Source organism: Crocodylus porosus, unplaced genomic scaffold (assembly GCF_001723895.1).
Source record: "Crocodylus porosus isolate Cpor-Errol unplaced genomic scaffold, CroPor_comp1, whole genome shotgun sequence".
In the NCBI taxonomy this organism is placed as follows: Eukaryota; Metazoa; Chordata; order Crocodylia; family Crocodylidae; genus Crocodylus; species Crocodylus porosus.
This window is the reverse complement of record NW_017728905.1, coordinates 2,067,014-2,093,078: the sequence shown is the minus strand read 5'-3', so window position 1 is coordinate 2,093,078 and position 26,065 is coordinate 2,067,014. Positions and strand designations below refer to the sequence as shown.

Below are 26,065 nucleotides of genomic sequence, written 5' to 3'. Positions count from 1 at the left end.
GGAATTGAACCTTGGACTTCTGCAAAGCACCTTCAGCCGGAGTCGGCTTGGACTGGCACTTCAGTGCCGTGCTTCGAGTCCTCTGTTATCTAAACAGCTGATTGGGGGGGGTCCCTGCTGCCTTAATCAGAAGAGGTGATTGTAGTTGCCTTGGTGCCAGATGTGGAAGAGGATCCTATTTCTTTCCAGTCTGCAAATGGTGAAATTTTTAAATGCTGGTGTAGGCCATTTCTGAGTGCTGCTACAGCAGGAGTGGACAAAATCCGGGTCTGGCCTGCCAAGCCATTTTATACGGCCTATGAGGCCCCTCCAAAAAATACTTATTACCAGCCCACGGTGGGAAAGAGCCCGCCCAGCCCCATAGCATGCAGACAGGGAGCCATGGGGAGTTGCGCACCATTGGGCTGGGTGGGCTCCATGCCACCACGTGGCTTCCTTCTGGAGTGCTGAAGCCCCATGTAGACGCCCGAAGCTGAACCAGCCGGACGGCGCACGGCTGCCACTGGTGTGCAGGTCCCACCTGCGGTGCCGTGAGCCCCACAAGCCGGCACGGAGCCAGCGTGGTCCGATTTGAAGGTGCATGCCAGCAGACTGGGCAGGCTCCATGCCACTGCATGCAGCCCCCAGGACTCAGCTGGAGCCGCATGCCACACCCCCACATACACTATCATAGAGCAAGACTTTATATTGAGCTATATACACCATGCAAACACGCACAAAATCTGGACCAAAAAAATAATTTTAAAATAAAATAAAAATGTTGTTATAGTAGACATTTGATTTGTAGTACGATTTGTTTTTTTCCCCAGTTCCAAGATGGCAACCCCCCCCTCCCAGAAGGACTGTTTCTAGGGGCAAAAGTCAGGGCTTAGGGGCAGGATTTCCAGTTGCAAGATGGTGATCAGGGCAAGTGGGGGAATCAGAAGCCCACAACCGGGCGGAAGGGACCTCTACCAGGGAAAGGAGGCACCGGCAAACGCACAAACAGTAAGAGAGGAAGGAGGGGAAAAGGGCCAGGCACCCCTAGATCCTCTTCCCATTCCAGTAACGGGGCAAGGGCCCCATTACAGCTGGTAACGTGCAAAGAGGCAAATGCAGTGAAGTGGCGCTGATTCACGCCAGCATTCAAACCCCTGCCAGCTGAACCGGACCAGGCCAAAGCCTAGAGCTGGTGCTGATGACATGGCTAGGACTTCATGGCCCTAGACAGAGGTGAAACGTCATTATGATTTCTGCTTGAACTGCGAGTTGTGATTGCAACCTTTGATCACAAAGAGTTACAGGTTCAGAGAGAGAAAGAGAAACAGAAAACAGCATTAGATTATAGAAAGTTTGGGTTGGAGCAGGCCTCAGGAGGTCATCTAGTCCCAGAGGGTTGTGGAGGGCTATTGCCTCCTTCTTTTGCCTGCAAAACCCATAGGCCTCAATTCAGCCACTAGGGCTATTCAACTAACATTGCTGGGAACAATCGTGAGAAAACATAGCCTCTTGCTGCCTTCAGTGTGCTGACAACAGATAGCTCCGTGTGTCCAGCACATGCACTACTTTGTCCCCACTGGATGAGCAACAGCTGTTTGTAGTCAACTACAGGAAGGATGGATGTGATGTGTGGGAGGGCGCCGCAATACACTATTATCTTGCCTTCTGTTAGGGTTACCTCTGCTCACTGGTTTGTTGTTGTTGGGGTTTTTTGGGGTTTTTTTTTTTGGGGGGGGGGGGTGCAGTTTGGACTTCTGCTCAATTCCTTACTGTTCCTGGACACCCAAAAAACAGAAGTCACCACAATTGACACTTTCCATCTTGCTTGTCTGAGGGGAAAAAGGTGAATTCCCCCTTGCTAATGCCTTAGCCACGGCGTTTCGTCTTTGTGGCACTTCTAGGCTGCCTACTGCAATGTAACCGGGGTAGGAAAGGGAAAGGCCAGGCAGAAACTGGAAACCACCAGATTGCAGCTCGACTTGGGAAGGAGATAGTGCATACTGCCAGCACGTCTTGCTTCTCACTGGCCCCAGCCAGTATCATCCATTTCAAACCAATGGGTCTGATCTTGTAGCTCACAATGATCCTGAGCGGAGGGGATTGGGAAGAGGCCGAGCCGCACTGTGACACCCATCCCTTCTATAGGCTTTCCTGCAAGATCAGAGGTAACAAGCAATGCCTGGCTATTTTCTCCCGGATGAGCAAATTTGAGGTTATGATGAAGAGACCCAGTCTTGTTTCAGAGGCAGTTTGCAGAGAAGCTCAGGCCTTGTCACAGTTCTCCAAAACCACGTGCTTCATCACGCCTGGATAGAGAAGAGCTGTTGATCTGTGGTAGGCAGGCAGGGCACTGCTCCAAAACAGTGGAGCCTAGTCAAATATTTGTTATAAGTATCAACTTGCACAATCCATCTCTCTCCAGGTCCTTAACTTTGTGTTAGCAAGCATTACCCAATCACATCGTTATGCCTGGTGGCAGGGAGCCATGAGAGCCTTCAGCTTCCAGATTGCCCCAAGCTGTCAGTCTGTAGCACCTCCACAATTAAATGGTTCAGTTGCCTTTGCTAAAATCCTCCATTCTGATGGATCGTTTTGCAATTCATGACAGAATCGAGATTTGTAGAGAGAAAATACATTGCATTGCTCCTTTTGATTTTCAGCAAGCTCCCTAATGATGATAGCAATTTGAAGTCTGTAGCACTGCTAAAGTTAACAGATCACATAAAGAATGGGTTTGGCTGCAACTAGTACATTTTTACCTCTGGGTTGGAAGGCAGCAACTATATTTCAATGCACAGAAAAGCTGCTGAATAGTGTTGGGAGAGGGAACGGTGAAGAACGTTGCATCCAGTAAAAATGCAGTGGAGGAATCTCAGGTCAGCAGAATATTGTTGTCTGGATTGCAATTGGGCCAGTTCCTTGAGTTTGACACTTGTGCCTTGGGATTTGTGATAATTGTAAATAGTCACGATCGTTTTTCTACAGACTTGCTTTCTCTTGCTGTTTGCCGCAGAGCGGCCTTGTGGATGGAGAACTGGACTGGGGCTCTCCGCGGGGGGAGGGGTCTGGTCCTTGCTCTGACATTGTTCTGTTGGACGGGTTGGGCAAACCATTTCCCTTCTGCGGTCCTCAGTTTCCCCCTTTCTAGAGATAGCAGTACTGACCTCCTTTGTAAAGAACTTTGTAGCCCTACAGATAAGAAATCCATACAAGAGCTAGGTATTATTACCCCCAGAGAAAGTTCCTGTAGCAGCCCAGCCATAAGTACTAAGTTAGAGAGGAAGGGTTGCCCAGTATTAACTTATGGCTTAACTTCAAGTCCCAGCTCTTCCTCAGACTTATGTTACCTCAGGGAACTTCCTAAGAGCATGTATACGTTACAGAGCTGCTGCTATAGTTGTATTTGCATTGGTGCATCAGCAAAACCCTCCAATAAATATGCAGCTGGTACTGTGGGGGCTAGGAGTTAAGGCACACCAACCCACCTTTCACCAGGGTGGTAACTGGCCTGGTATTTCCTGGGGGCTCCCATGCCACTGGGAGCCCCACCAGGCCACCCACTCCTGGCAGGGTGCAGTTTTAGGCCAGGACCAGGCGCCTCCAACCCATCCCCTACAGCTCCTGACCTTATCTCCAGGATATTGCATACAACCCTGCAGGTAGATGATGCTTCTGCCTGGCTACCAGCAAGCATCTGCTCTGTTTATATAGGTGGCCAGAGTTCTAAAATGGCCGCCACAATCAAGCACCTGCTGGCTGCTTGTCTCAGCCCTTAAAGTGGCAGGCACCCACAGTGCCCTGCCATATGTGTGCTGGTGAAACTCTGTGGTATAGATCAGTCCATGCCTCAGCACCTGACAAGCAGGGTGTTAGACAAGGGTGGTCTTCAAAGACTGGGAGGCACTGGATGCTATGGTAATGGGGGTGAGATAAGTACTTTAGACAGTTCACTCTTCATTGTTGTTCTAGTTGCATTCAGGGATTAGTGACTAGCCCCACACAAGAATGCTGAAGCTGTCTAAAATCGCTCTTTTTAACCCCTACCAATGAAGGACATGGTTTAGTGACCTACAGGCTTTTCTTTATGTAAAAGATAGGTTTCGTTCCACAGTTATCGGTGCCTTTCATCATCCCGTCACTTTCTCCAGCACCCAGCTTTTCCTTGAAAGTCTCCCCTCTAATGTAGATTGAGCAGATGCTTGGGAGTTTTGCAAAGATCAAAGGTCAAGTTGGTCTAGCTGAGATAATCTCCTTAGCAACAGCTTCCAGGGTGGCTCTGGTGGCCAGGGCATGAATCTGGACCTGTGGAGTTTACTATACCATTATTCTCCACTTCCATTGAAAAAACAAGTTTGTGGGCCTCATGATTGTGGAGGTAATGTAGGAAGTGCAAACTGAATGCAGCTGATGCTGTGTTGTACATTTGAAACTGTGGGCAGCCTGAAACGGTAGCTCTGAGAGGTGCGACTTGTCCCACTCATCTCAGCGGTGGCTCTGGGAATTCTTCAGTTCTGCAACCACAGAATATGGCCTTTTTCCAAGAGGCCGTGAAATTCCTCATTTTTGCACCAGAATTCACCCTTTAGCTGGGTGCTCACTGTTTCGTTTGCGGTCTGCCTGCCCCTGGCAGAACCTCTCAGTAGCTGCCTGCTGATCTCCAGCATAGGTTGATGAGCTAGGACACGTGATCTACCGAACAGTAACTTGAGGAGCCAGGGAGATGAGTTACTGAGCTTCCCTTCTGTGACATTTTGGTGGCCTGAACACCAAGGAACAGAAGCCCAGGGAACGGAGCTGAGCTACCTAAAGATCACAGAAGGACATGGGTGGGAGTGGGGGGAGGGGAAACATCTCTAAAACAACTCATTATTGAAAATAACCATCAGCGAATGAACTCTTCCAACTGGGAGCAACAGGGATGGGTTTTTGCACGGGAAGGAGGAATGGGACAAGTTAGTCCCGATGGGAGGGTAAGCTGCTGTTGTGGAATTTAGGGGACACAAGGAACCATTGGTGTCTTTTCACCTCAAAAAAGCCAGCAGGCCGCGTTCTCAGTAGGCAGATAGACACGTACCCAGGTAAAGGCAGATCACAATGGCAGCTCAGACAGGTGCAGAAAAGGAATCCCTGCTCACAACTAGAGCCCAGCAAGCCCTGCGTGAGCGCTCGGCGCGGCCGGGGCAGGGCCTGGCACCGGCCCAGCGCGCTGATCAGTTACCTCCAGTGTCAGTTTCAGCCGGGGCTTTCTGGTGCCCGTCCTCTCGTCTCGTCTCGTCCCGTCCCGTCCCGTCTCGTCTCATCGCTGGATTATGTTCCCGAGACTCGTTCCCTCCCTCTGAGCTAGCCCTGTCCCAGAGACACTTTCCCAGATTCAGGTCAGGAGGGAAACTGGGTCCAGGGGAGTTTCAAGGGATTAGGAAAGAACTTGCCTCTGGGAAACTCTTTCCTGCATCTGCCTGGATTAAATTGTACAAGGAATATTGGCACATTTGTAACTTGGCAAGGAACTTCTTAAAAGCTAAGCATGTGGAGGCAAAACACCCCCCCCCACACACACACACACACACACACTCCCTCATCGCTGCAGGGAATATGGTGAAAGATTTCCTGAAAAGGAGGAGAGCTAGGTTTGTGTCACATTTTCCTGCTCTAGGACGAATACCAAACATGCAGAAGGAGTTCTGTATTTCTCCACGATTGGTCTTGTCTTGCTATATATTCCCTAGAAGAGTCCACAGCCAGCCAGAGGAAGAACAGGATTACAGTATCCTGAGCACCAAGTGAATCATGATTAACTGGAAGCAGGAGGAACATTTTTCCAGACGGTTTACCATGTTCTGTTTTCATTACGTCGCCCTAAATCCAATAAACCGAACATGTCTTTTTAATTAACAGTGGTGCCCTTATTTGGGTGGAAATAATGACATCAAAGGGGGCGGGGGAAGCAAGAGTTAACAGAATCAGGCTTTGATTTATAAGTTCCATCTAATGTCCCTTCTTTGATCTGGTTCAGCCTGGAGCAATATCAAGTATTATTTGTATTATGACAACTGTCTCAATAATTAGGAAGATGCCGTCACTTCTTGGTTTTTCCGAATGGCTATACGGTAACCACAAGTTGACAGAGGCCATATTTTCAAGTGTTTGGGACCTGCAGTCAGAGCCAGGCTCTCCAAAGGGCTCATGCTACAGAGGTTTTGTGAAAATCTGATTGCTTATATTGGTGCCAAGATTGGAGCCGATTCTTTTACCAGCCTGGTCTGATGTTTATCCTTTCAGGCTTGTCACTGATCCCCAGTCATGCTCCTTGGCATGCTTCCTTCCTCTCATTTCCAATTAATATCCTTGGACCCATTTATTAAAACATGGGAAGATTATAACCCTTGAGCTAAGGTCAGGCCATTCAGTACACCATAAAACAGCAATAAAAGGAGCACACTCTATTGAAGGTCACCTTTAAACTAATATGATGGCATCCTTTAAAAAGTGCTTTGTATGCTGTTTTTATGCTGATAATAAGAAACAGATTGAACCATTTGAAAGCATTTGCCCAGTACAATAAGCAGTGGCTAGGCCTGCATGCACTCACGCTGTTTTCAGCTGAGGAATAAGCTGTTGAACTTTTTGTCTGAAGTCCCAAAGGAAAGTATTTTTCTATCATGTAGGCTGGAATAGCAATTGCAGCGAGAGCAACTGAAATCCAGGCTTTCACCCTGGAGCATTGTGGGAAAAAAAGAACCTCGATTAAAGACAATGTATTGTGCAATAGCTTTGCTGCCCTTTGTAGCTTTATTGGAAATATTTTTTTAATAAACAGTTTTTCTCCTGTTAGTCTAGCAATAAGGAATACATCATCTGCTTGTCAAATCACAGGCTGGTGCCGTAGAAATGTCACTACAAGCACCATGAGATTTTGTGGGTTTTAATTTTTAAATACCCACAAATGCACAAGTTACCCTTTCTAGTTAGTTATGCTTCCTGGATGGCCCTGTTTGCAATGTTAACACAGGTCCGTTGCATCGAGTTTCAATATGTTCTTGGTGCTTCGACTCCAGTGACTTGTATCTGGAGTCTCTCGGTATTTTAGGAGTACTGCTGCCCCACTTCTTGGGGTCTGGTGACTTATATGAGAATCTCAGCTTTCGTTAAATAAAACTAACAAAAGGCCTAAGTCTGGAATCTGCACAGTTGGGGAGACAGGTTTGAAAATGTATGAACCCTAAGGCGAAAAAACCAGGAGCCCAACAAAAGGATCCAAAATGTTTTTTAAGATCTCGTGATTTTTTTTGAATGCTTCAGCTTAGCATTACCACATCCTCCTGTTTCTCTTGTTAATGAACTGCTTATGTTCCCAGCACAATTAAGGGTTTGTAGCTTTCCTTGAACAGGCGAGTGGTCCTCCTGGTTTGCATGATACTACTCATGTGAGGAAGGCTTTACAAGATTAGGGCCTCTGCTTTTAGAGAGGGGCCCAGACCCTGGGCTGCATCCAAAAAGCACTCAGCACAACTGAGACAAAGGATAAAAGTAACATTAAGTTACATCTACACGTGCATTTAAGTGCAACTAAATTTAACACACATTAAGCTAATGTGCATTGAGTGATTTTTGGCAGGTGTCTACACATGCAGAGAGTTGGCACTAAAGTTAGTGCCAAGTCCCTGCAGCCCTGCCATGTGCCCCTTGGGGCTAGGCAGAGCCGGCACTAAAGTTAGTGCCGAGTCACGTCTATACATGCGTTAATGCACTTTAATCTCGCCTAAATTTGATACCTGCATTTGCAAATTTAGGTGCCATTAGACTAATTTCACCACTGTGAATGTGGATTAAGGGCATGCATGTGTAGACACATGCCCGTAATAAATTTGAAGTTAGGCTAACGTGCATTAACGCGTCTTGTATAGACGTGCCCTTGTGTCCACTTTACTATGGGGCCAACAGGCTCCTTGGCCATGCTCCAGCACAGAGGCTGCCCTAGAGTAGAGGTGTCTTGGGCAAACCCCCTCTAGCAGCACACCATGAGCCAAGAGAGACGGTGCTACAGCTGCCTGAGGTCTCCAGGCATGGAAGAGTAACTTCAAAGCGCCCCATCTGCTTGATGCAGGTCCAGGGTTTCTCCTGCACTGCGCCGTGCCCGTGAAATGCAGTGCCACCTGGGAGGCAATACTGTAGGAAGCTTACCTGATCCATTTGCCTCCTTTTAAAACACTAGCAGCAATTTATTAACTTCACAGCCTCGGTTTTGCATTAATGCTCTCGCTGCCTTGAATTTCCTTGCTTGCCTCTTTTATCTGAAAGAGGGAAGAGAACCACCCGTGCCTGATAAGGTTAGCATTTAAAAGTACCCAGCTGAACCCTTGGTATTCATCACAACGAGGTGGAGGAGGTAGTCCTCAGACAGGAGGGGAGGTGAAAGCAGATGAGGCAGAGCTAGTTCCTGCTGCTACTGTTTGGGCAGATGTCTGTGAGGCTGTCTGGGCAGCAGCACCTCTGGAGTGAGATCTTTAGAGACCAAGGTATACATCAGTCCAACGTTCCTCTCAAAAAAGCTCCATTAGCCTCAGCATGACTAACGTGGAAGCCTTTGGGTTGAAGTTTCAAATCTCACCCATTTCTTAGCACCTGCAAGCAAGGAATCTGCTCGGGATAGTGGGAAATAAATAGTTTCCATCCCCCTTGCTCCTGCCCAGGTCTTTTATTTTCCACGAGGCACTCCAGCATCCACTTGCAAGTGGAGTAAAGACGGTGGGGAGGGGAGCCAGGCTCTGGGATGGGTTCCTGGCGCTACAGCATAGAAGAGCTTTGGTACCTACGGTTCCCTCCTCTCTGCCAGCAGGCAGGGGCACAGCAGATCTGTCGGGAAAGGAAGCCTCATGTTTAATTCTTTCTCTCTCTTTCAGAGTGAAGTCAGACCCTTTTCTATCTCCTGGGACTGAATATTAAAGCGATGGTCGCTTTAGCCTCCTATGATTGGTTGATATTTTGCTCCGGCAGGACCCAGCACCTGTTGCTGTATATTACTCTATAGGGACTGAGCTGGACAAGAGGCTGAAGGCTGGACGGCTGCATTCAAGCCCTAGGTATGACTTTGTGTTGCTTTTAACACTTTTCTTTGAATGCAGACAAGCCCCGGGGCACAAAGCGTTTGCCTGCATTTGAATGCAAGCTCGCTGGCTAGCGGGTGACAAGGCTGCACACAGACAAAGCCTGTGGTTCGGCTGCCTTGAAAGAGCTGATGGGGAATGGAAGGGGGCTATTTTTGGAAGCTTCTTTGATGTGTGTCAGCGGTGGAGTCACACTTTGGACCCGAGCTAGTTTCTGAAACGTGGCTGCGGACAGGGAGGTAGAACCGCGTGGTGACTGCATGCGTGTTCTCCGTGCCCACCTGCACTAAATGCTTCACAAGCAGGGCCCTGCTCTAAGGCATATACAGCCAGCGTAGCACACACACGGGCGGAGGGTAAGCCCGACCTCGAGACCGCCTTCGGTGAGTTTTTCTCAGGCGGCGGGAGGAGGGGCGGGAGCGCAGACCCAGAGCTGTGCATGCTGGAGCCGGCCTGTGGCATCACCACGTTGTCAGGAACTTAGCTGCCACTTTGGAAAACTTCTTGAGGCCTCTGACATCTTCCCAAAGTCAATTCTCTTCTGCTGCCTGATGCAGCCCATTTTGTGGCCCTTTTGATCATGCTGCCTTGTAGCACTAAACTGTCCAGTGAGGCTACTTTGCTCTACAGAGGCAAAAACCGTGCTGAGTTGCACGATGGATGTGACGGGGTCCCTGTGTCCCTGGCTCAGCGACTGGGATCCTAAAACAATAAAGGGAAGGGGTATACACACACATGTATATGGGCATGCAGACACGTGCCAACTCCCAGCCCCCTCTGCATTAGGTATGGGATGAGAAAAGTGGACCAGACGACATCCAGTAGCAAGCATGGGTTACTGCAGAACTTCTAGTTTTAGCTGCTTAGAAGCAGACCCTGATCTGTATCCGCAGAGCAGTCCCGTCCTTGCAGAGAAGCCAGTGCGAGGCGGGGAGTGGCTGCAGAGGAAGGAATTGCAGGAGGGATGAAGTCCTGTCCTCACATCCCTCACCACCGCCTGGAAAAGGAGGCTTCAGGCAGAGCGAGCACAGCAGCCGCAGCCCAGCAGGGGAGGACAAATCCATGACTCAGCACAGGGCAGCTGAGACCAGAAAAAGGTTTCTGCTGCGTCATCAACTTCCCTTCCTTCGAGGCAAAAAGCTGCGCTGCTCCTCTCTGTGCCTCAGTTTATTCCTCTTTAAAATGGGCCTGCCGGGCAGCAGAGTGCTGAGACCGTGTTTTGCAGGATAGGAGCCCTCCGAGAGCCTCAGGCGAAAGGCATGGCAGCGGCTGTACGGCAAGGCTTGCTGATCCCCGAGGCATTTCCCCGCGTGCGTGACGCCCTTTTCACCGAGGCACGCCACCCGCGTTGCTTGGTCACGGACAGCTTTGCTACCCCCCGTCGGCCGTGCTCCCTAATGACCACGATGCATTTGTTTTTGCCCCTCTGTTCAGCGAGAGCCGTGGAGGTGATATGGCAGCGGGCCCCTGCGAGGCATTGGAGACAGACCTGGAATGTCCTGAGGCCGTAGAAGAGCTGCCATTACAGGCAGAGGGCATTCAAAGGCGGTCGAGAGAGGACATAAGAGAAGGTACCTTGTCCGCATGTGGTGCTGGAGGCTGCGCTGGTGGGCTTTCCCTGCAATAGCTCCACAGACTGCTTTTGCCTGCCAGGCGTTAACAAATACAGTCAGGCTGGGCTGATGCTGTTGGAAAGATGCCACAAGGTGTCTTTGAGGGGCTCGTGCCCACGAGCCTGCTCCGTGCAGTGAGACTGGCTTACGGAAATGACGGCGTGCCTCCGAACTTGCCAGGAGCTGTCGTGCTGCCGTTTAGCAGTGTGCTAAGACCCCCACCAGGAATGCCTTAGTCTTTAAAGGTGACCTGCAGAGTGAAAATGTGGGGTTTTCGGTGTTGTGGCACTGAACGTTGTTTGCAAAAAGCCCCAAAGCGGATCTTAACACCATTTTTTCCTGTTTCCTTGTGTTAGAAATTCAGGCTTCATGCACTGCTTCTCCCAGAAGACTTTCCCAGCGGCTGGGGAACTAGTAGGTTTAAAGCCTGTTTAGCCAGGTAGAGACATGTGATTGACTGAGAGGTTTGCAAGTTCATGCTTTGGAGAATGCTTGTTTAACTCAACCCCAGGGAGACAGCTGGGAGAAAAGCTCTTTGTGTTAAAGATTGCCCCTGTAATAGGGCAGCGAGCACTCCCTGTCTATGTTGCTGGGTCCTTTAGGGCAACTTGTGGCATTGTAAGTGGCCCAGACAGCCTCTGTACGTAGCACACAGCAGGTCAGGGAGGGGACAGGCAGCACAGTGGCAGATAGGATATGGGACAGAAGGCAGAGCAGCAGACAGGGTAGGGAAAAGGGACTGGAGTGGCACTCGGGGAGCATGCGGGGCCAGTTTGGGGCACAGCTTCCAAGAAGGTTGGCCCCCACTGCTCTCGGCAGATCTAAGACCTCCAGAAAACAGGGAAAACCAGATTTGGATGCTTCTTGAGGGCAGGATAAGGCCTTTAGATACATTGGACACTAAAGAAAACACTAAATCCCCATTCAGTCGTAACTGTTGTAATATTTCTTGTGCTGAACGTTTTGACGCACAACTGAAGGAGATAGGCTAAGACTGGATACACGAGCTGACGTGGAAGGAGACGATCCAGCATGGTCACTAATGAACTGTCACTCGCCGTCTTGAACCGCTGGAGACATCTCATTCCCAGCTTGCTTTGTTCTCCTTTTGACATCGCTTGCGACTCGTCTCAAGAGCCATTAAAGGACCTGACTTCCAGAAACGCAGAGCATCTGCAGTTCTCTTTGCTTCCAAATGCAGCTGTAACGGCTCAGCGGGTCTAGCACTCGGGCCCGTGGAGCGCCTGCCAGGGCACCCCAGCGCGCAGGCACTAGATATCACCACGGGCGCAGCTTGCGAGGTGAGAGGAGCTCGGCGCACAGAACGAGGGGCTCCGACGCTGCGTATTTGCGCAGCCCGCTGGGGTTGGCAGTAACGAGGAAGCCCCAGCCTGCAAGTTTCCAGTAGTGCGGAGCCGTTCTCCAGCTCACCTGACTTGTGAGAGATCAGGCTTTAAAGGCCTGGCTTGGTTTCTCAAACTGACTGCGTCTTGTGTTGCCGTTTCAAGGATGGCTGTAGCCAGTCTCAGACCTATGCCCAGAGACCTTTCCTGTCCTTTCGTGTCTCTAGAGTGGAGAGACTCCCGCTGGGGGGCTCTCACGGTAGTGGCCACTCAAGATCCATGAAGTCAGAGAATTAGGTCCGGGGGCTGCTGGAAACATATGGACAGACCAGCCTCGTGACTTACTGCTCTGGAGCCTGTGATTGCCCCAAGCCGCCCCCAAGGCCAACCCTGTGTTTGATGTATCCCAGAAGCAGAGAAGGCAGCCAGGGTGCCTGACCGGCAGCCAAATGCACGCGTTAGAGGGAGCATATCGGGCAGGAGCCGGACAGGGGAGCCTCGCGACAGCTCTCCCAGCAGCCTGCAACTTGCACTTCGAGGCTCTGTTCCTACAACCAGATCCATCACTGCAGGGAAACGGGTTGCTGCTGGGATGAGGAGGTCTGCGTGTGCTGTGGCACACTCAGTGACGCACACGGCTTGTGACTCCTACTTACCTGTGAAGCCTTATGCCCCCTGTGACGCTGCTGCATGATGACTGCTTTTTAGAAGAGCATCCAGTAAAACCTCTCCCCTGCCCAGTAACTGCATTGCCTTCAGCACTCGACACCTAACTCCCTTTTGGCCCGAGCGAGAGATCCCTCCCAAGTTCTTGCACTTTGGGGAACAGACATTATGGTTGCTACAAACATCCTACCCTTGAACCTAAAGAGAATTTCTTGGCAGTACCAGCAGGGTTTCCATCTCCTCTGTCGCCATCGGCTAGCTGCTGTGATGGTGTCGTAGTCTGAGCCCCCGGGCATGTCCCTGCTTCATGGCTTATTCGTTATGCATTTTCTCTTTCCCAGGTACAGAGGTGTCACAGGGCAGCGAGGAGGTAAACAGTACGTCACATGTAAGTAGCACACACCTGCACTCCCAGAAAGTCTGTACCTCCGGGGGGGTGCTCTGTGCATGCTGGCCTGGGATGCGTGATGCCGGATGTTTGCAACGGGGCCATCCAGGCTAGGTGGGAAGCTGCAGAGATCTGGTATGAGGGTCATAGGATCCGGGCGGGGGGTGCAGTGTGGAGCTGATCCCCCTTTCCCAAGCTTTCTGGGCACCTCAGCAGCAGGACCTTGCATTCACATTGCTTGGCTAAAATCATTCAGCCCTAAGGAATGGGGTTGGCCTGGCAGTTCCCCACAGAAGTGGGGAAGGAGGCAATGAAGAGACAGTTGGGGCACGTGCTTGGCTCAGAGGAGCATAGAAGTGCTGGCTGGATGCTAACGGGGGCTTCCAGCAAGCTGACTTGTGAGGTGGTGGGAGCCGGACGTGCTGAGCAGGGCAGTGCGCCACCCCGCAGGCCTGGCAGAGCCCGGCTGCTCTGCTCATCTCGGGTGCTTGGTCTGCAAAGGAAAGCTTGCTGGCACCAAGGGGCTGGAGAAGCTAGGGAGGGGGGAGCAGGTGGTCCAGGTTACTGAGGCAGAAGGGAGCTGAGGCCAGGCACGTGGATTTCTGGCCTGGGAGAGGTGCCAATGAAGAGCACTAATGAAAGCAGGATGATAAAATTAGAGTGCTTGGGTAGAAAGCAGTGAGGGGCGGGGGGGGGAGCGTGACAGATGCCTCAAAAATCATGCACAAAATAGAGGCCCGGCAGCCCTCCTGCCTGCCCCTGACCCCAACACAAGTGCAGGAGAAAACTTGCCTAGAAGACAGCCCTTTCAGACGGAGACCGCCGTTTAAACCTCGCACGCCAACTCACTTGTGCAGCCCAGCCCCTTGCCGAGCCTCAGGGCTGAGCGAGAGGCCAAGGAAGGATCATTCTGGAGAGAAACCGGTGCCAGGATGAACACTTCCAGCCTCAGGGGAGCTCAAATCTAGAACCAGACCTCAGGGCCGGCTCCTATGTCAGTAATGAGCCCCACCTTAAGGCAGTTCAGATCTATATGCTTTGCACCTGTGGCCTATCAGCCTGTCGGATTGAATCTTCTCTCTCTGTCGAGGGTACTCCTAAAGTCCGAGACACTCGAATGGAAATAACTCCTGTCCATGCACTAGCTAAGATAAATGCAGCCCTCCTGGAACGGGTGTAAGCTAATCCCCAGCTGAGGTCAGGCATGAGCCTTGCTGCAGGGGCTAATATTTCACAGAGCTGGACCAGGAGGGTTTTGCACCTTTCTTTGCAGTGTCTGGCAGCGGCCACAATCAGATCCAGGCTCTAGGGCTGTCAGGTGCATTGGCTTCGTGTAGGTGAGAAACGTTCCTCCGCTTCACAACTGGAACAAAAGCAAAAGTGTGATTCCACGAGTGACATTTAGCTGGAAACATGGCCTTGGCATGGGCCGCGAGGGGAGTGATGCCCCACCCTGGCTGAGCCGTAGCCAGCAGCATCATCATTCAGCTGTTGCTGTCACTGATCTGTGATGATCGACCGGTTTTCCCCATCTGCTCTGATCCGACATGTTAATTAAGGAGTCGGTCATACTGCATCTCTGCATCCTGACCCAGCTGGAGTGCCCAGGGTTGGGCCAGACCTAAGGGCCTGCTTCGTCTGCGTCTAAGCTCCCCCTCTCCAAGGGATCCGTTGTTCCCCAGGGATTACTGGCTGCAGCTCTGCAGAGCACCTGTGCTCAGACAGATATCTTGCAACAAAGGTTTGGCTCTCCTCCACATCCCTGGGATTGCAACCTAACTCAAGTGGAAGACCACGAACGTGACTGTCACCCCCTTCCCCGCAGAGCTGACCTCTGGTGCAACCCCAGCCAGTTTGTCCAGGAGCCCAGATGGGTTTGTAGGTCTCTGCCGTGAAGCAGGATGCATCTTAGGTGGTGCGAGGATGTAAAACAACCCCGGGGTGGTTTCATGCAAAGAGGATGCTAATACATCGCACGTGTGGCGGGTAAAACTGACCCCCACCAGGCTGGGCGCCACGGTGAATCTCAAAGCAAGCTGTAGAGATCAGACAGGGAGATCAGGGACGTTTCCGTCCACCTGAGTTTCCTTCCTCGGTGCTGCCCACTGGAGCACCATGTTGGCTCCCCTGAGCTCTGAGGGCAACAGCGTAGAGCTTGGCATCTCCGCAGTAGGTCTCATCGAAGTGAACCCACAGACGAGTGAAGTCGGCAGCTAAGTGGCCCATAGGCCGCGTGGGGGATGGAAGTGCTTCCAGGTGCAGGCTCCGGCGCTCGAGCCGTGGGAGAATCCCTGGTAAGCCATCAGTAGCAGCAAGGCTCGAACCCTCGCCAACTGGCAGACCTGGGGGGATGTCAGATTTGACTACACTCGGGTGGGTCTCCTGCTGGCTGGCAGAGGGCTGCTGGGCACACGTTCTTGCCACTGAACTACCCAGCCGCCCTCCGTCTCTGACAAGATCAGGGTCAAGTGGCCGTCCCAGAGCCTTGCGCTGCACAGCTACCAGTCCCCAGGTGAGCTCGGGTATCTCTGCCCCGCAGCATAGACGTCCCCTGAGCACAGCTGGACACGTGACGTTGAGGCACGCCTGCCCCACGCTGGATTCCTGAGACCCTTCCGCGGGGGGCGTACCGCTGCACCGGGGAGCAGACACGGCCCCTGCTCACGTTTTGTGTCCTTCAGCCACGTGGTGAACGTCTTTGCTGTCACCCCAGGGACTGAACAAGAGGCTCCCGGTGCAAGCCTGCAGGGTGCAAGCAGGGCTCCCTGCCACGGCCCAGGCACAGGGGGACCTGTAACATGCTCAGGCTACACTGAATAGCTCCAGGCTGGCCTATTTTCCCCATTAGCTGCCCTGCTCGTGCACCCAGGAGTCCCATCCTCATTCCTTTGTCTTTCAGGAGCTAGGGGAGGAGGGGAACAAGCTGCACATTATTGAGACGGACCTGGACGAGTTTGTGGAGACCATGACGGAAACACCACCGGCCGACGTGGAGCAGAAGGCAAAGAGGACGGAGAAGGTGGCGGAGAAGGCCAGCTCGGCCGTGCCCCCAGGTACTCGGGCTGAGGGGGTGCTCAGCAGCAGCCCGCTGGCTCCTGCCTGGGTAGGGACAGCAGCACAAACCCTACCACTGGGTCGGCCCAGGACCAACTGCCCAGCCTGGCGGGGGGGGCCCGAAATTCTCCTCTCCAAAACCCCGTGCGACACCGCTGAGCTGCAGACACCGAGCCCCTGTGCGAACCGGGCTGCTTGTTTCACTTCCGGACTCAGGCCCTAATATTTGAAAGCGTTGGCCCACGTGACTTGCCAGCGGTGCTAGCGCCAGAGCCCGGAGTGAAACCCAGGAGTCCTGACTCTAAGCAGCCGACTCCACCGTGCAGTTTGCACAGTGCCCTCCTCGTCTCACGGGCCAACCGGAGCCACCCCCACCCCTCACATGTGAATCCCTTGCACCCCAGCTGGAGCTAGGAGCAGGTCTTTCCCCTCTCCTCCTCTCCCAGCCCCAGGATGTGGGTGCTCCCTGCCCGCTGGCGAACACTGCTGCTGGGCATTGGGCCAGAAGACATGACAGCAAGGGATCCCTAGTCCCACCCCGCTATGAGCACCCCCCTGGCAACCCAGCTTTGCTCCCCTGCTGTGTCCTACACCTCACATCCCCCCGCGGGCTCTGAGCCCCCATTTGTTTCCTCACCCTAACGCCACTTCGGTTTTGTCTAAAGTCCCCAAGACCCTTCCAGTGAGAAGGAAGGCTGAGCCCCGAACCGTCGGCCCCGCCAAGGAGGAGCTGCTGTGGGATGGGCTGACCCTGAACAAGTGCATCCTCATCGCCTCCTTCATCGCTCTCCTAAGCATGGGCTTCCAGGTCTTCCAAGGTAAGACACATCTCCCGGCGGGGCAAGGAAGCCTGTGAGGACCAGCCCGGCCACACACACCGGGTGTCCCGCACTCGGGCTGTGCCGCTGCCTGGGCAGCGGGCACTTGTTAGAGGTCCCAGATCAGGCTGGATTGTCCTGATTTCATAGTAGAAGACCTCCCTGCCCCACATAGTTAATACCTCTGATGGGCAGCAGGGAAAATAGGAGCAGGGGCTTGTGCATGGGCACACGACTACTCAGTAACAGCCAGGAAAGAAAGGCAGGTTCTCCTGGCCCCAAGCCAGCACTGGCCACCAGGCCACACTGCCGCGTGGTTTCTCTGGGGATGAGGCCTGGCTTGCAGGCAGGCTCCTGCAGACGGGCTGGGAACATCCAGCCGGGGCAGGGGAGAGAGGAGCTCTGCGCACCCTGAGCTAAAGGCTCTGTGCGCTTCTAGGAGGAGGAGGGGCTCAGATCTGGCTCGAAACCCCTCGTTCCTGAAGCAGCCCTGGTTCAGGTGTGCACACGGGGCAGTTCTCCGCGTGCTCCCCGCAGCAATGCGGTCAGGTCTGGGGTGGAGCACCTCACAGCAGTGCAGCACAGCCTGGGCAAGGAGCAAAACTCAGCCTGAAGTTAAACCAGCCCAGGGCGTGCAGGGGCAGGAGCTCGCTCCGCCTCAATGGGAGCCTGAGGTCGACTGTGGACAAGTCCTTGCCTCGTGGTGCCTCAGTGTTCCCATCTGAAAATGGGGCCAATGAAGCCAGCCGGCTGGGAAAGTACATCGCAATCTGCTGACGGGAGTCCTGGGAGAGCTGCCCGTTCGGAGTGGGACTGTCAGTGACCACAGGGGGCTGGAAGGAGCTCGCTGCAGCGGCACGTGGGCACCCCCAGCCCATGCAGGGCCCTCAGGCCAGCACTGAGCAGGAGAGAAGAGCGCCCCTACTAAAGTGCCTGTGCCATCTCCTGGCAGCCACAGCTTCCCCCCCCGCTGTCCCTTCTGCGTCAGCTAGCAGCAGGGGTGCTATCAAGGTGTGGCCTGTGCTGGAGCCTTTGCACGGTGGGCAGACAGCTAGGGGTGCCCCAGCCTTTGCCAACGTTCGTTGCCCAGGACCTGGCTCACTCGGTGCCTCCCCTTCCCCAGACGTTGTCGACGAGGACGACGAGGTTCCCGAAGCAGCGCCCAGTCTGTGGGTCCAGCCCGAGAGCAGCATTCCTGAGGATGGCACCAGTGCGCTGGTAAGGCGGGGAGCCGCTGGGGCTCATCCCTTGAGACAAGGCAGCGGGTAGCAGCAGGGAACCGAGGCGGGTGGTTTGTGCCTCCCCGCTCTAGCTGCAGTCCGCCGCGTGCACTGGGCTGCACCCTGACACAGAGGCCCTGGCAGCCCCATCTCCTGGGGTTGACTCAGCTCCAGCCACCCCGAGAAAATTAGCTAAACACATCTAGGAGGAGCACACCAAGCCCTGGGGCCTGATGGGAGGGGAGTTTCACCATGGGCAGGACCAGGCCTGGAGCCCTTACCCAGGTCACTCGTGGAAATCTGCATGGTGATGCCGGTGGGACAGGGCTGCCGCTTGGGGGCTGCTCTGCCCTTGGGCACTCACGTGGGTGCACCACTGAGCTCCAATCCCACAAGGCGCCCGAGGCAGAGGAGCTGAGGATGCTTTACGCCTGCCAGGAGGATGCTCCTGATGCTCCCAGAATCAGGCCCACTCCCAGCAGGTGATGGGCAGTCACAAAGGGACTCCAGGGCCTAGTGCGGCAGGGATGAAGCCTGCCACTGGGAGCTCGTCCTGTTGCTGCAGCAAGGCTGCCGGGGTCAGAGACACGTGCATTATCAAAGAGCCCCGGGGCAGAGCCTCTGCGTCAGGCAGGAGGGAGACTGGGGCCCCTTGGGCTCTGCAGGGCACTGCTGCGACCTGCTGCACACGTGGCATTGCTGTAGCTCTGGATGTGCAGCCAGGGGAGAGGCCCCGGAGCACAGGCTGACCCGGGATCACAGTGAGAGCTGGGGCCCGCCCGTGTCTGCTTCCCCCGCAGGCAGAGCCCTGGTTCCTCAAGAGATGGCTTGGCCGGTCAGAACCAGAGGAAGCAGAAGAACCGGAAGCCACGGCTGAAGAAGCCCCGGAGGAACCGCAGGCCAAGGCAGAGCCGAAGAAGGCCAAGGAGAAGCCGAGGGAGAAGCCGAGAGAGAAGCCCGAGAGGAAGGAAGAGAAGCCCAGAGAGAGTCGTGCGGCCCAGGTGGAGCGAGGCAGCAAGAAGGAGATGCAGGGCAAGGCCAGGCCCCCCGAGGCCAAGGCCAGCAGGGTGCCCAAGGAGCCTCAGGAGGATGAGGAGGACGAGGAGGAGCAGCCTTGGCCCAGGAAGAGGGTGCGTGGGGAGGGCAAGGAGGGCAGGCGGGGGGAGCGGCACAGGAAGGAGGAGGGGAAGGGCCATGCCCCCCGGCTCGAGGCCCCGGGCCGCGAGGAGCACAAGCGCAACGAGGAGCGGAAGCGGGACTCCAGGCAGCAGCGAGAGCACAAGGGCAAGAAGCCCTGGGAGCAGGGCCCGGTCCTGCCCCGCAGGGACAGCAACCACAAGCTCCGGGAAGGCAAGAGGCACGACTGAGCCCCGTGCCCGCGCCTGCCACTGGGCACTGGGGCTGAGCAGCATGAACTCCAGGGGTGTCCAGAAGGCCTGGCTGTCGGCAGCCTGAGCCCACCCCCAGGCCTCTCCTGCGACCCCCGAGACCTGTACCCTTGCTGCCATCACCGCTGACTGGGGTTCTCCTCCCCAGACAGATAGATGCTGCTTGTTTGCCGGGCTCCCCAGGAGTGGCTGGCTTGTCCCCAGCCTGCTGGCAGAAGGGGGCTTCAGGGTCTGGGGTTAGAGCACTCTGCTCCCAGCTCTGCCTCCGACCCTGGGCAAGTCCTGTCACTGCTTCGTGCCTGTTGCCCCATCTGTCCCGGGGGTGAGACGCTCGGAGATCTGAGCCAAGTTAGCACTAAGTTCCTGCTGTGGGGACAGCAGCTTGGTGCTGTAGGATGGGCCTCTGTGCACCTCTGAGCCCCCCGGATAAGACACAATCGTGACATGGCATGAAAGAGGGCAAGGCTGTCCTTAGCTAGGAAGGGCTGGTGAATGCCAGGCGGGCAGGTACTCCCCAGCCTGAAAGAGCACCCCCTTCCCTCTCTGCCCCACCAAATCCCCTTGCATGGTAGTCAAATTCATAGAAACCAAACGAAAGTGCAATATTTTTTCACTGCTTTACTACAATGGAGAATGCAGCTCAGTCACAGGCAGCAGTCGCGGGAACAGAAACGAGTGCATCCAGCCTCAGCCCACTGGGTGGAAATGTCACATTAAATGGAGCGGTTGGTAAACCCCGCAGCATGCACTTGCCTCCTGCTTTCTTGGTGCGTTGGGGGAGATCTTGGCAGGGGAGGGGATCTACCCCCCAGCAGCATTTTGGTCACCTGGGAGCTTCCCAAAAAAGGCAGGCGGCTGCCTGGCTGCTGCTGAACTGGGAGCTCTGCTCTCAGAGCAGCTGGCTCGGGGGTGGCTGAAACAACGTGACTGTGCAACGGCCACTGTAGTTATGAGCCACAGAGACCAGAGCAAGGGCACCGGGGGCTGCACTTGGAAGAATGAATGTAGGAAAAAGCCTGTTCAGCTCCTTCCTCCCCTTGCAACCATACAGAGGTCACAAGAACAGGCCCCATCATTGGGCACAGCTGGAAGATCCTCAAGGTCCCCTCTGGCCCTGACCGTTGCATTTAGCTGGAGGGCAGCTCTGCTTAGCTGGGCCTGGGGGGGGCATCCCAGGGGCAATGTGGGCAGCCCGCTGTGGCCTTGGGGCTCCCCACCCTGCTGCCTTTCCCTAGGGAGCTCCATGCTGGTTGTGCACCCCCTGCCCACCTGGCAGCAGGGCCGGCGGGCAGTGGCAGCGTGCAGTTGTGCCCCTCACTGCTGCCCAGTAGGCAGGAGAAATGCAGCTGGCACAGGGCTCCCAAGGGAAAGGCAGCAGGGCAGGGAGCCCTAAGCCAGCAGCGAGCAGCCTGCATCCACCCCTGCTCCGCTCGGCTCTGCTCCAGCTGTGCTGCCGGCGGGAGAGGGATGTGTCCTGCCTTTCCATTTTGAATAGGTGCTCACCCTAGGGCCAGGCCCCTCCTGGTCCTCACAGCTGAAGGGCTCAGATTTGTCCCACTTCTGCGGCCTTCCCCAGCTGTGTTTCCTTCGTGCTTACCCCCACGCCCTGTCCACTGTGGTCCCAGGGGTACCTGAGGCCGGGCTTAGCTTCCTAGAGAGCGATGGGACCAAGTCCCTCCCTGGTCCAGGGTGGTACTAACAAGCCAATAGTGCGAGGAAGGGTTGGGGGGGAGCGAACCGGTGTCCCCAGAGGGAGCCTCTGGGCCGCGCAGGCAAAGGGACGTAGAGCAGAGACAGGACAAGCCGAACCTTCCTACCGACAGCCACACGCCTTTGCCACCATATTGTGGAACATCTTCACCTGGGGCCCCTCCTCGCTGAGCGTGATGATGGTCTGGTCAGAGTACTGGACGGGCACGCAGCAGGGGCCCCGCTGCAGGGGCACGCCTCGCTCCTGCATGTCCAGCAGCAGCACCGTGTGCGGGTAGTAGTCGGCGCGGGTGGAAAGGGGCAGGCGGCAGGGCCCCTCGCAGTTGTTGGCAACGTACACGTCCGGCACGGCAACGAACTTGTAGTGGCTGATGTCCACGGTCAGCTCCCGTAGCCGGCACGAGGCCTGGTGCCGCGCGCTGCGGTTCTGCCACAGCACCTGCCGGCGCTCCACCCAGTGGGCACGCACCGTCTGCAGGGCCTTGAGCAGCAGCAAGGTGTGCAGCTGGCGGGGCCCACGGCGCTCCTCCGGCAGGGGCGTCACCAGGGAGCCACTGCTGCCTGGCCCCGGCGGGTAATAGCAGAAAGCCAGAAGGTGCTGGAAGAGGCCTGCGTTGGCTTGGAAAGCAGGGATCTCCCTCAGGTCCTGGATCACAGCCTGGAGCTTATCCAGCAGCAGCTGCAGCACCCTCCCTTCCAGCCGCCAGTGCCTGAAGTGCTGCTCCAGCAGTGCCTGGCTGTTGTGGGGGAACAGCAGCAGCAAGGGCTCCTCCGACCGCACCAGCTGCTCCAGGGTTGCCTCCTCAGAGAGGTTGAGCTGCTGGTGAGGAAGCGTCTCTGCTGTCTCGACGTCCAGCCAGTGGTGGACCCTCGAGGCAGGCAGCGGCTCCCCCGAAGAGCCCAGGATCCTACTGACGAACCTGGTGAGGCTGCCCAGGAACTGGTCGGTGCCGCCGGGCGCCAGCGTTGAAGTACTGGCCTGGCCAGCGGCTGAATCAGGAGGGGGCTCCTCAGCCCTGCCAGCTGGGGCCGAGCTGTGGGGAGGCACAGAACGGGTCAGCAAGGGCACTGCTCTGCAACGGGCCCAGGGCTCCTCAACCCCAGGTGGCCAGCAGTGGGCAGAAAGCTTTCCCCATGCCCACCCTGCCACGGGCGCACAGCCACAGCGACTGTCCAGCCTGTATTACAGTCCCTCTAGCACAGCCTGACCGGTAGGTGTAGAGACCTTGCCCCACTGCGATCACTTCCCCTCCAGGCCCAGAGGGTCACTCCCTGGTCAGCACCCCCACGGCAGCTGCCCCCATTCCAGACGCTCGATGCATCGGTCGCAGCCCTACGGCTCCGCGGGCGACTTGACGGCCTAGTCCCCCCAGCCCTCCGAGAGCATCGGCCACTGCAGCGCAATGGGCCAAGCCAGGGCTGTGGCAGGCAGTGCTGGCCTGAGGTTCAAGCAGGCAGCTGGCATGGTCTCCGGGCAGGGTAAGCTGCCCACACACCTCTGCCAGGGTACGATGCCTCCCTCCTCTTTCCATCTCCTTCGGGTTCCCTGGTAGTGCCAAAAGGCCACGCACCTGGGCTGGGGGTAGGGGACCGTCTCTACCACCCCAGCCACCGACAGGAAGCGAGAAGGGTGCAGGCCATCCTCCTCGCGTCGCGGCTTTGCCAGCAGGAGCACAACCGGGGTCATCCTGGTGAAGCACTTCTCGTCAGAGCCGAAGAGCAGCTGCTGGACTTCTGCTGGGGGTAGGGGGGAGCCTGCCAGCAGTGGGGCAGAGGAAGCGAAAGGGTGAGCAGCAGCAGCCAAGTGTCCCTCCAGCCATGGGCCTCCACCCAGCCCCACGGCCATCTTCACAGTCCAGATGGGGCCAAGATGATGGAGGCATCAGGAGATTCCCACCAGTGACTAAGTCAGGAATAGAAAGAGCCCAGGAGCCCGGGGCTGCATCCCCTAGGCTGTATGCTCCTCGCTGGGCTTGTGCCTCCCCATCTCCTTGCTGGCACAGACAACCCCTTGGCCCACATACCTCCATCACCGGGATGCTTGACCACCAAGGAGACTTCAAAGCCGAGCTGGCTGTGCATGTGCGTCACAGATGTCACCAAGGCCCCAAGGACCAGGTACCGGGTGTCCCTGGAGAGGCAGAGAGTCTGCAGAGAGAGGAGATGCCTTAGAGATGCTTCACAGGCGAGGGCACGGCGGGGGGGGGGGACCCCCCTCCCAAGACCAGCAAATGATCCCTGCCCTTTGCTACACGAGGCAGGGTGATTAGTGTGACCCTCAGAGACGAACGACGGCCCCCTGGATACAGTGGGACGAAGGGCAGGGTGGGAGGTGGAGGCCCCGACCGCAAGCCGAAGGCAGCCTAGTGTCAAGCACCAACCCTTAGATGGTGAGTAGCTGCTGGAGGCACGGGGGGCACAGATCCTCCAGCTTGCTGGTGGCCACGTCCAGTGCCTTTGGGGCCTGTACGTGCACACGAGAGCAGTGCCACGTGCCCCTAGCTGGGAGCCTGGCTGGTGACAGCGCAGACACCAGCCAGCCAAGCTTATTGAGACTGGAAAACACTGGAAAAATCAGGCCCCGCTGGAGTGGCAGGAAGGGGCTCCAACACGAGCAGGCTCAAAGCATTCACCCCCCGCCACTTGTGCAGCACTGAAGCCCACAGCCCAGGGAGCCCTGGCCGAGCAAAGCAGCAGGCTGGGTTAGCATGCTTTATACGTGCACCGAGAGGCTCCCTGTTGACTTTCCCTTGATTTGGACTCAGTGTCCCTGTGCAGACAGCAGCTCCCCGCAGCTGCAACCTCCCCAGCGAGAGGCACAAGCGGGCGGCTCTCTCCCTGGCAGCGGGATAACAGCAGATCCGGGCTGCCCGCGCACAGGAAAGGAGGGCCAGGCTGAGCCCCGCTTTCTGGCGACAGCAGCATTGCGAGGTGCACCGAGCCTTGTGGAGGGGGTGGGGAGTTAACATTCAGAGGTCCATAGATGCTAGGGTCAACAGATCAGCCAGTCTGACCCCCTGCCCTGGGCCGGAAAGGGCGCTGGGGTCAGATGACCCCAGCCAGATGCCTCTCCAGCCTTCTCTTAAAGACCCCAAAGGTAGGGGAGAGCTCCCTTGGGAGCCCCTTCCAAATTCTGACCACGAGTCATTCCTAAAAAGCGGTGCTTAGCTGAAATTAAGGGACACCGCACCCTGTCGTGCCCTCCCCCAGCAGGACTGGAAAAAAAAAAAAACAGGCCACTTATTTTGGTGCTTGCCTAGCAGCTAGAGCCGGATTCCCCGCGGGCTTTTCTGGACTGTTTTGCTCTGAAAAGCACCCGTTAAAATAAAACAGCGGTTCTTTACCCCCAAGCTCTGGCCCTGGGCGTGGAAGGATGCAGGCTAGTGCTGCTCCCCACCGCGTCCTTCTCACATATCATCCGGGGACGCCTCCATGATGTGGCAGTTTAGGGCCAGCCCGCAGCCTCCCCCACCCCGTGCCAGCGAGGGCAGTGAAGCTGTGCAGCATTTTTCAGGGGGCCGAATTGGCCTGCAGGCCCTTTACAACAGGCACTGAAGCGCGAGAAGGAAAGAGCCATCCCGGATGCTCAGGCCCTGACCATCCTTTGCAAGGGGGGCAGAGCAGACGGACAGGTACGGGTCCAGCTCCCTCACACCCCTACGCCCAGGGCGCCTGTACTTGTCCCCTGCCGATGGCCCAGCCAGGGCTGCTGGTAGCTAAATGAGGCTGCCAGCCAGCCCTGTGGAAGAGCACGTTTGACCTGGAAGCCACAGACGAAGAGCCCGGTGAGGCTGCTGCGTCCGTCGCTCTGCAGATCAGGGCCAGGCTTAAAATACACCGAGGTACATGTGCGCTTGAAGCATGGAGTCGGATGAAAGCAGAGCGAACAGCTACGTGCCTGGCAGACGGGGCTGGCGCACCTCACCACCTGGTAACCCGGGGACCAGCCCGCACCCCCTTTCCCCTGCAGTAATCACTGCCTTCCCTGAGAGCCCTGGGGCTCCTGAAGGCGCTGAGATGCTGATGGCGAACCGATGGCTAGTGCTCCCGCCGCCCCCACCGCACGGAGCCGGGGAGCTGTGTGCCCAACCAGCGACCGGGCATGGGAGCGGTGCTGGCTGCAGGCACACAGGTCCCCAGCCCCTTTGTCCTCTCCGTAGCAGCCAGTTCAGACGACGGGATAGCAGCACCACCTGCCGGCACACGGGACGATGCAGCCAGTCTCCCTCAGCTCCCATCAGGGCGCCCAGAGCTGCCCCAAGGAAGCAGGGGACGGGGTGGGAAAGGCTGTGTCACAAAACACGCCGCAGTGCACCGAGCAGGTCCAGGCTGACTGCACTCACCGGTGGCAGGACCCGGCCCAGCTCCGGGGCGTGAGATGCGGTTGGAAAAGAAAGCCCTCCCAGCGGCGCTCTCCAGCCTCCTCGCTGGCAGCTTCAGTGGGGGCACCAGTGAACGTGGAGGTCTCAGGTCTGAGCCCAGCTCTCCCCAAACAGTGGTGCAGCAGGAGGGGTGTTGGGTAGGGGGGTCCCCCTGCCACAGCCCCCCAGGCTGTCCCCAGCCAGTACATATACACCAGGTCCATGTGCGTCTGGCCAAGCCACCTACCTGCTTCTGGTCCAGCCCTTTGCCTTCTGCCCAGAGCATCTCTCTGGCCTTGATGCCTCCTCTTTCTCTGCGTCCAGCATAAAACACCAGCACAGCAAACTGCAGCTGTCCGAGCGACCAGCCCATGTCCTCTTGAAAAGGCAGCTTAAACCTGAGCTGTGTCTCGGTGCCCCA

The 26,065-nt window shown here is 56.1% G+C and overlaps 2 protein-coding genes across 7 annotated transcripts in view; one reads left to right on the top strand and one right to left on the bottom strand.

Moving 5' to 3' along the window:
- Nucleotides 1-20,572, top strand: part of JSRP1 (junctional sarcoplasmic reticulum protein 1) — a 58,744-nt gene extending 38,172 nt beyond the window's left edge. For 5 of the 6 annotated variants that reach the window (XM_019557058.1, XM_019557054.1, XM_019557057.1 and 2 more), the window contains 7 exons: nt 8,880-9,059; nt 10,518-10,654; nt 13,047-13,093; nt 15,993-16,146; nt 16,813-16,965; nt 18,089-18,183; nt 18,986-20,572. In XM_019557058.1, coding sequence (XP_019412603.1) covers nt 10,537-10,654; nt 13,047-13,093; nt 15,993-16,146; nt 16,813-16,965; nt 18,089-18,183; nt 18,986-19,552 — 1,134 coding nt within the window. In that variant the 5' untranslated portion in view covers nt 8,880-9,059; nt 10,518-10,536 and the 3' untranslated portion in view covers nt 19,553-20,572. Of the gene's footprint in view, nt 1-8,879; nt 9,060-9,447; nt 9,467-10,517; nt 10,655-13,046; nt 13,094-15,992; nt 16,147-16,812; nt 16,966-18,088; nt 18,184-18,985 lie in introns of those variants that run through there. The other variant, XM_019557059.1, reaches the window with a different exon arrangement.
- Nucleotides 20,573-21,058: 486 nt separating this feature from the next.
- The window catches only part of AMH (anti-Mullerian hormone), a 12,040-nt gene continuing 7,033 nt past the window's right edge, over nt 21,059-26,065 (bottom strand). Inside the window, exons 3-5 of the mRNA XM_019557053.1 lie at nt 23,308-23,431; nt 22,855-23,038; nt 21,059-22,317 (exon numbers count right to left, since the gene is read on the bottom strand). Coding sequence (XP_019412598.1) covers nt 21,387-22,317; nt 22,855-23,038; nt 23,308-23,431 — 1,239 coding nt within the window. The 3' untranslated portion in view covers nt 21,059-21,386. The remainder of the gene's footprint in view (nt 22,318-22,854; nt 23,039-23,307; nt 23,432-26,065) is intronic.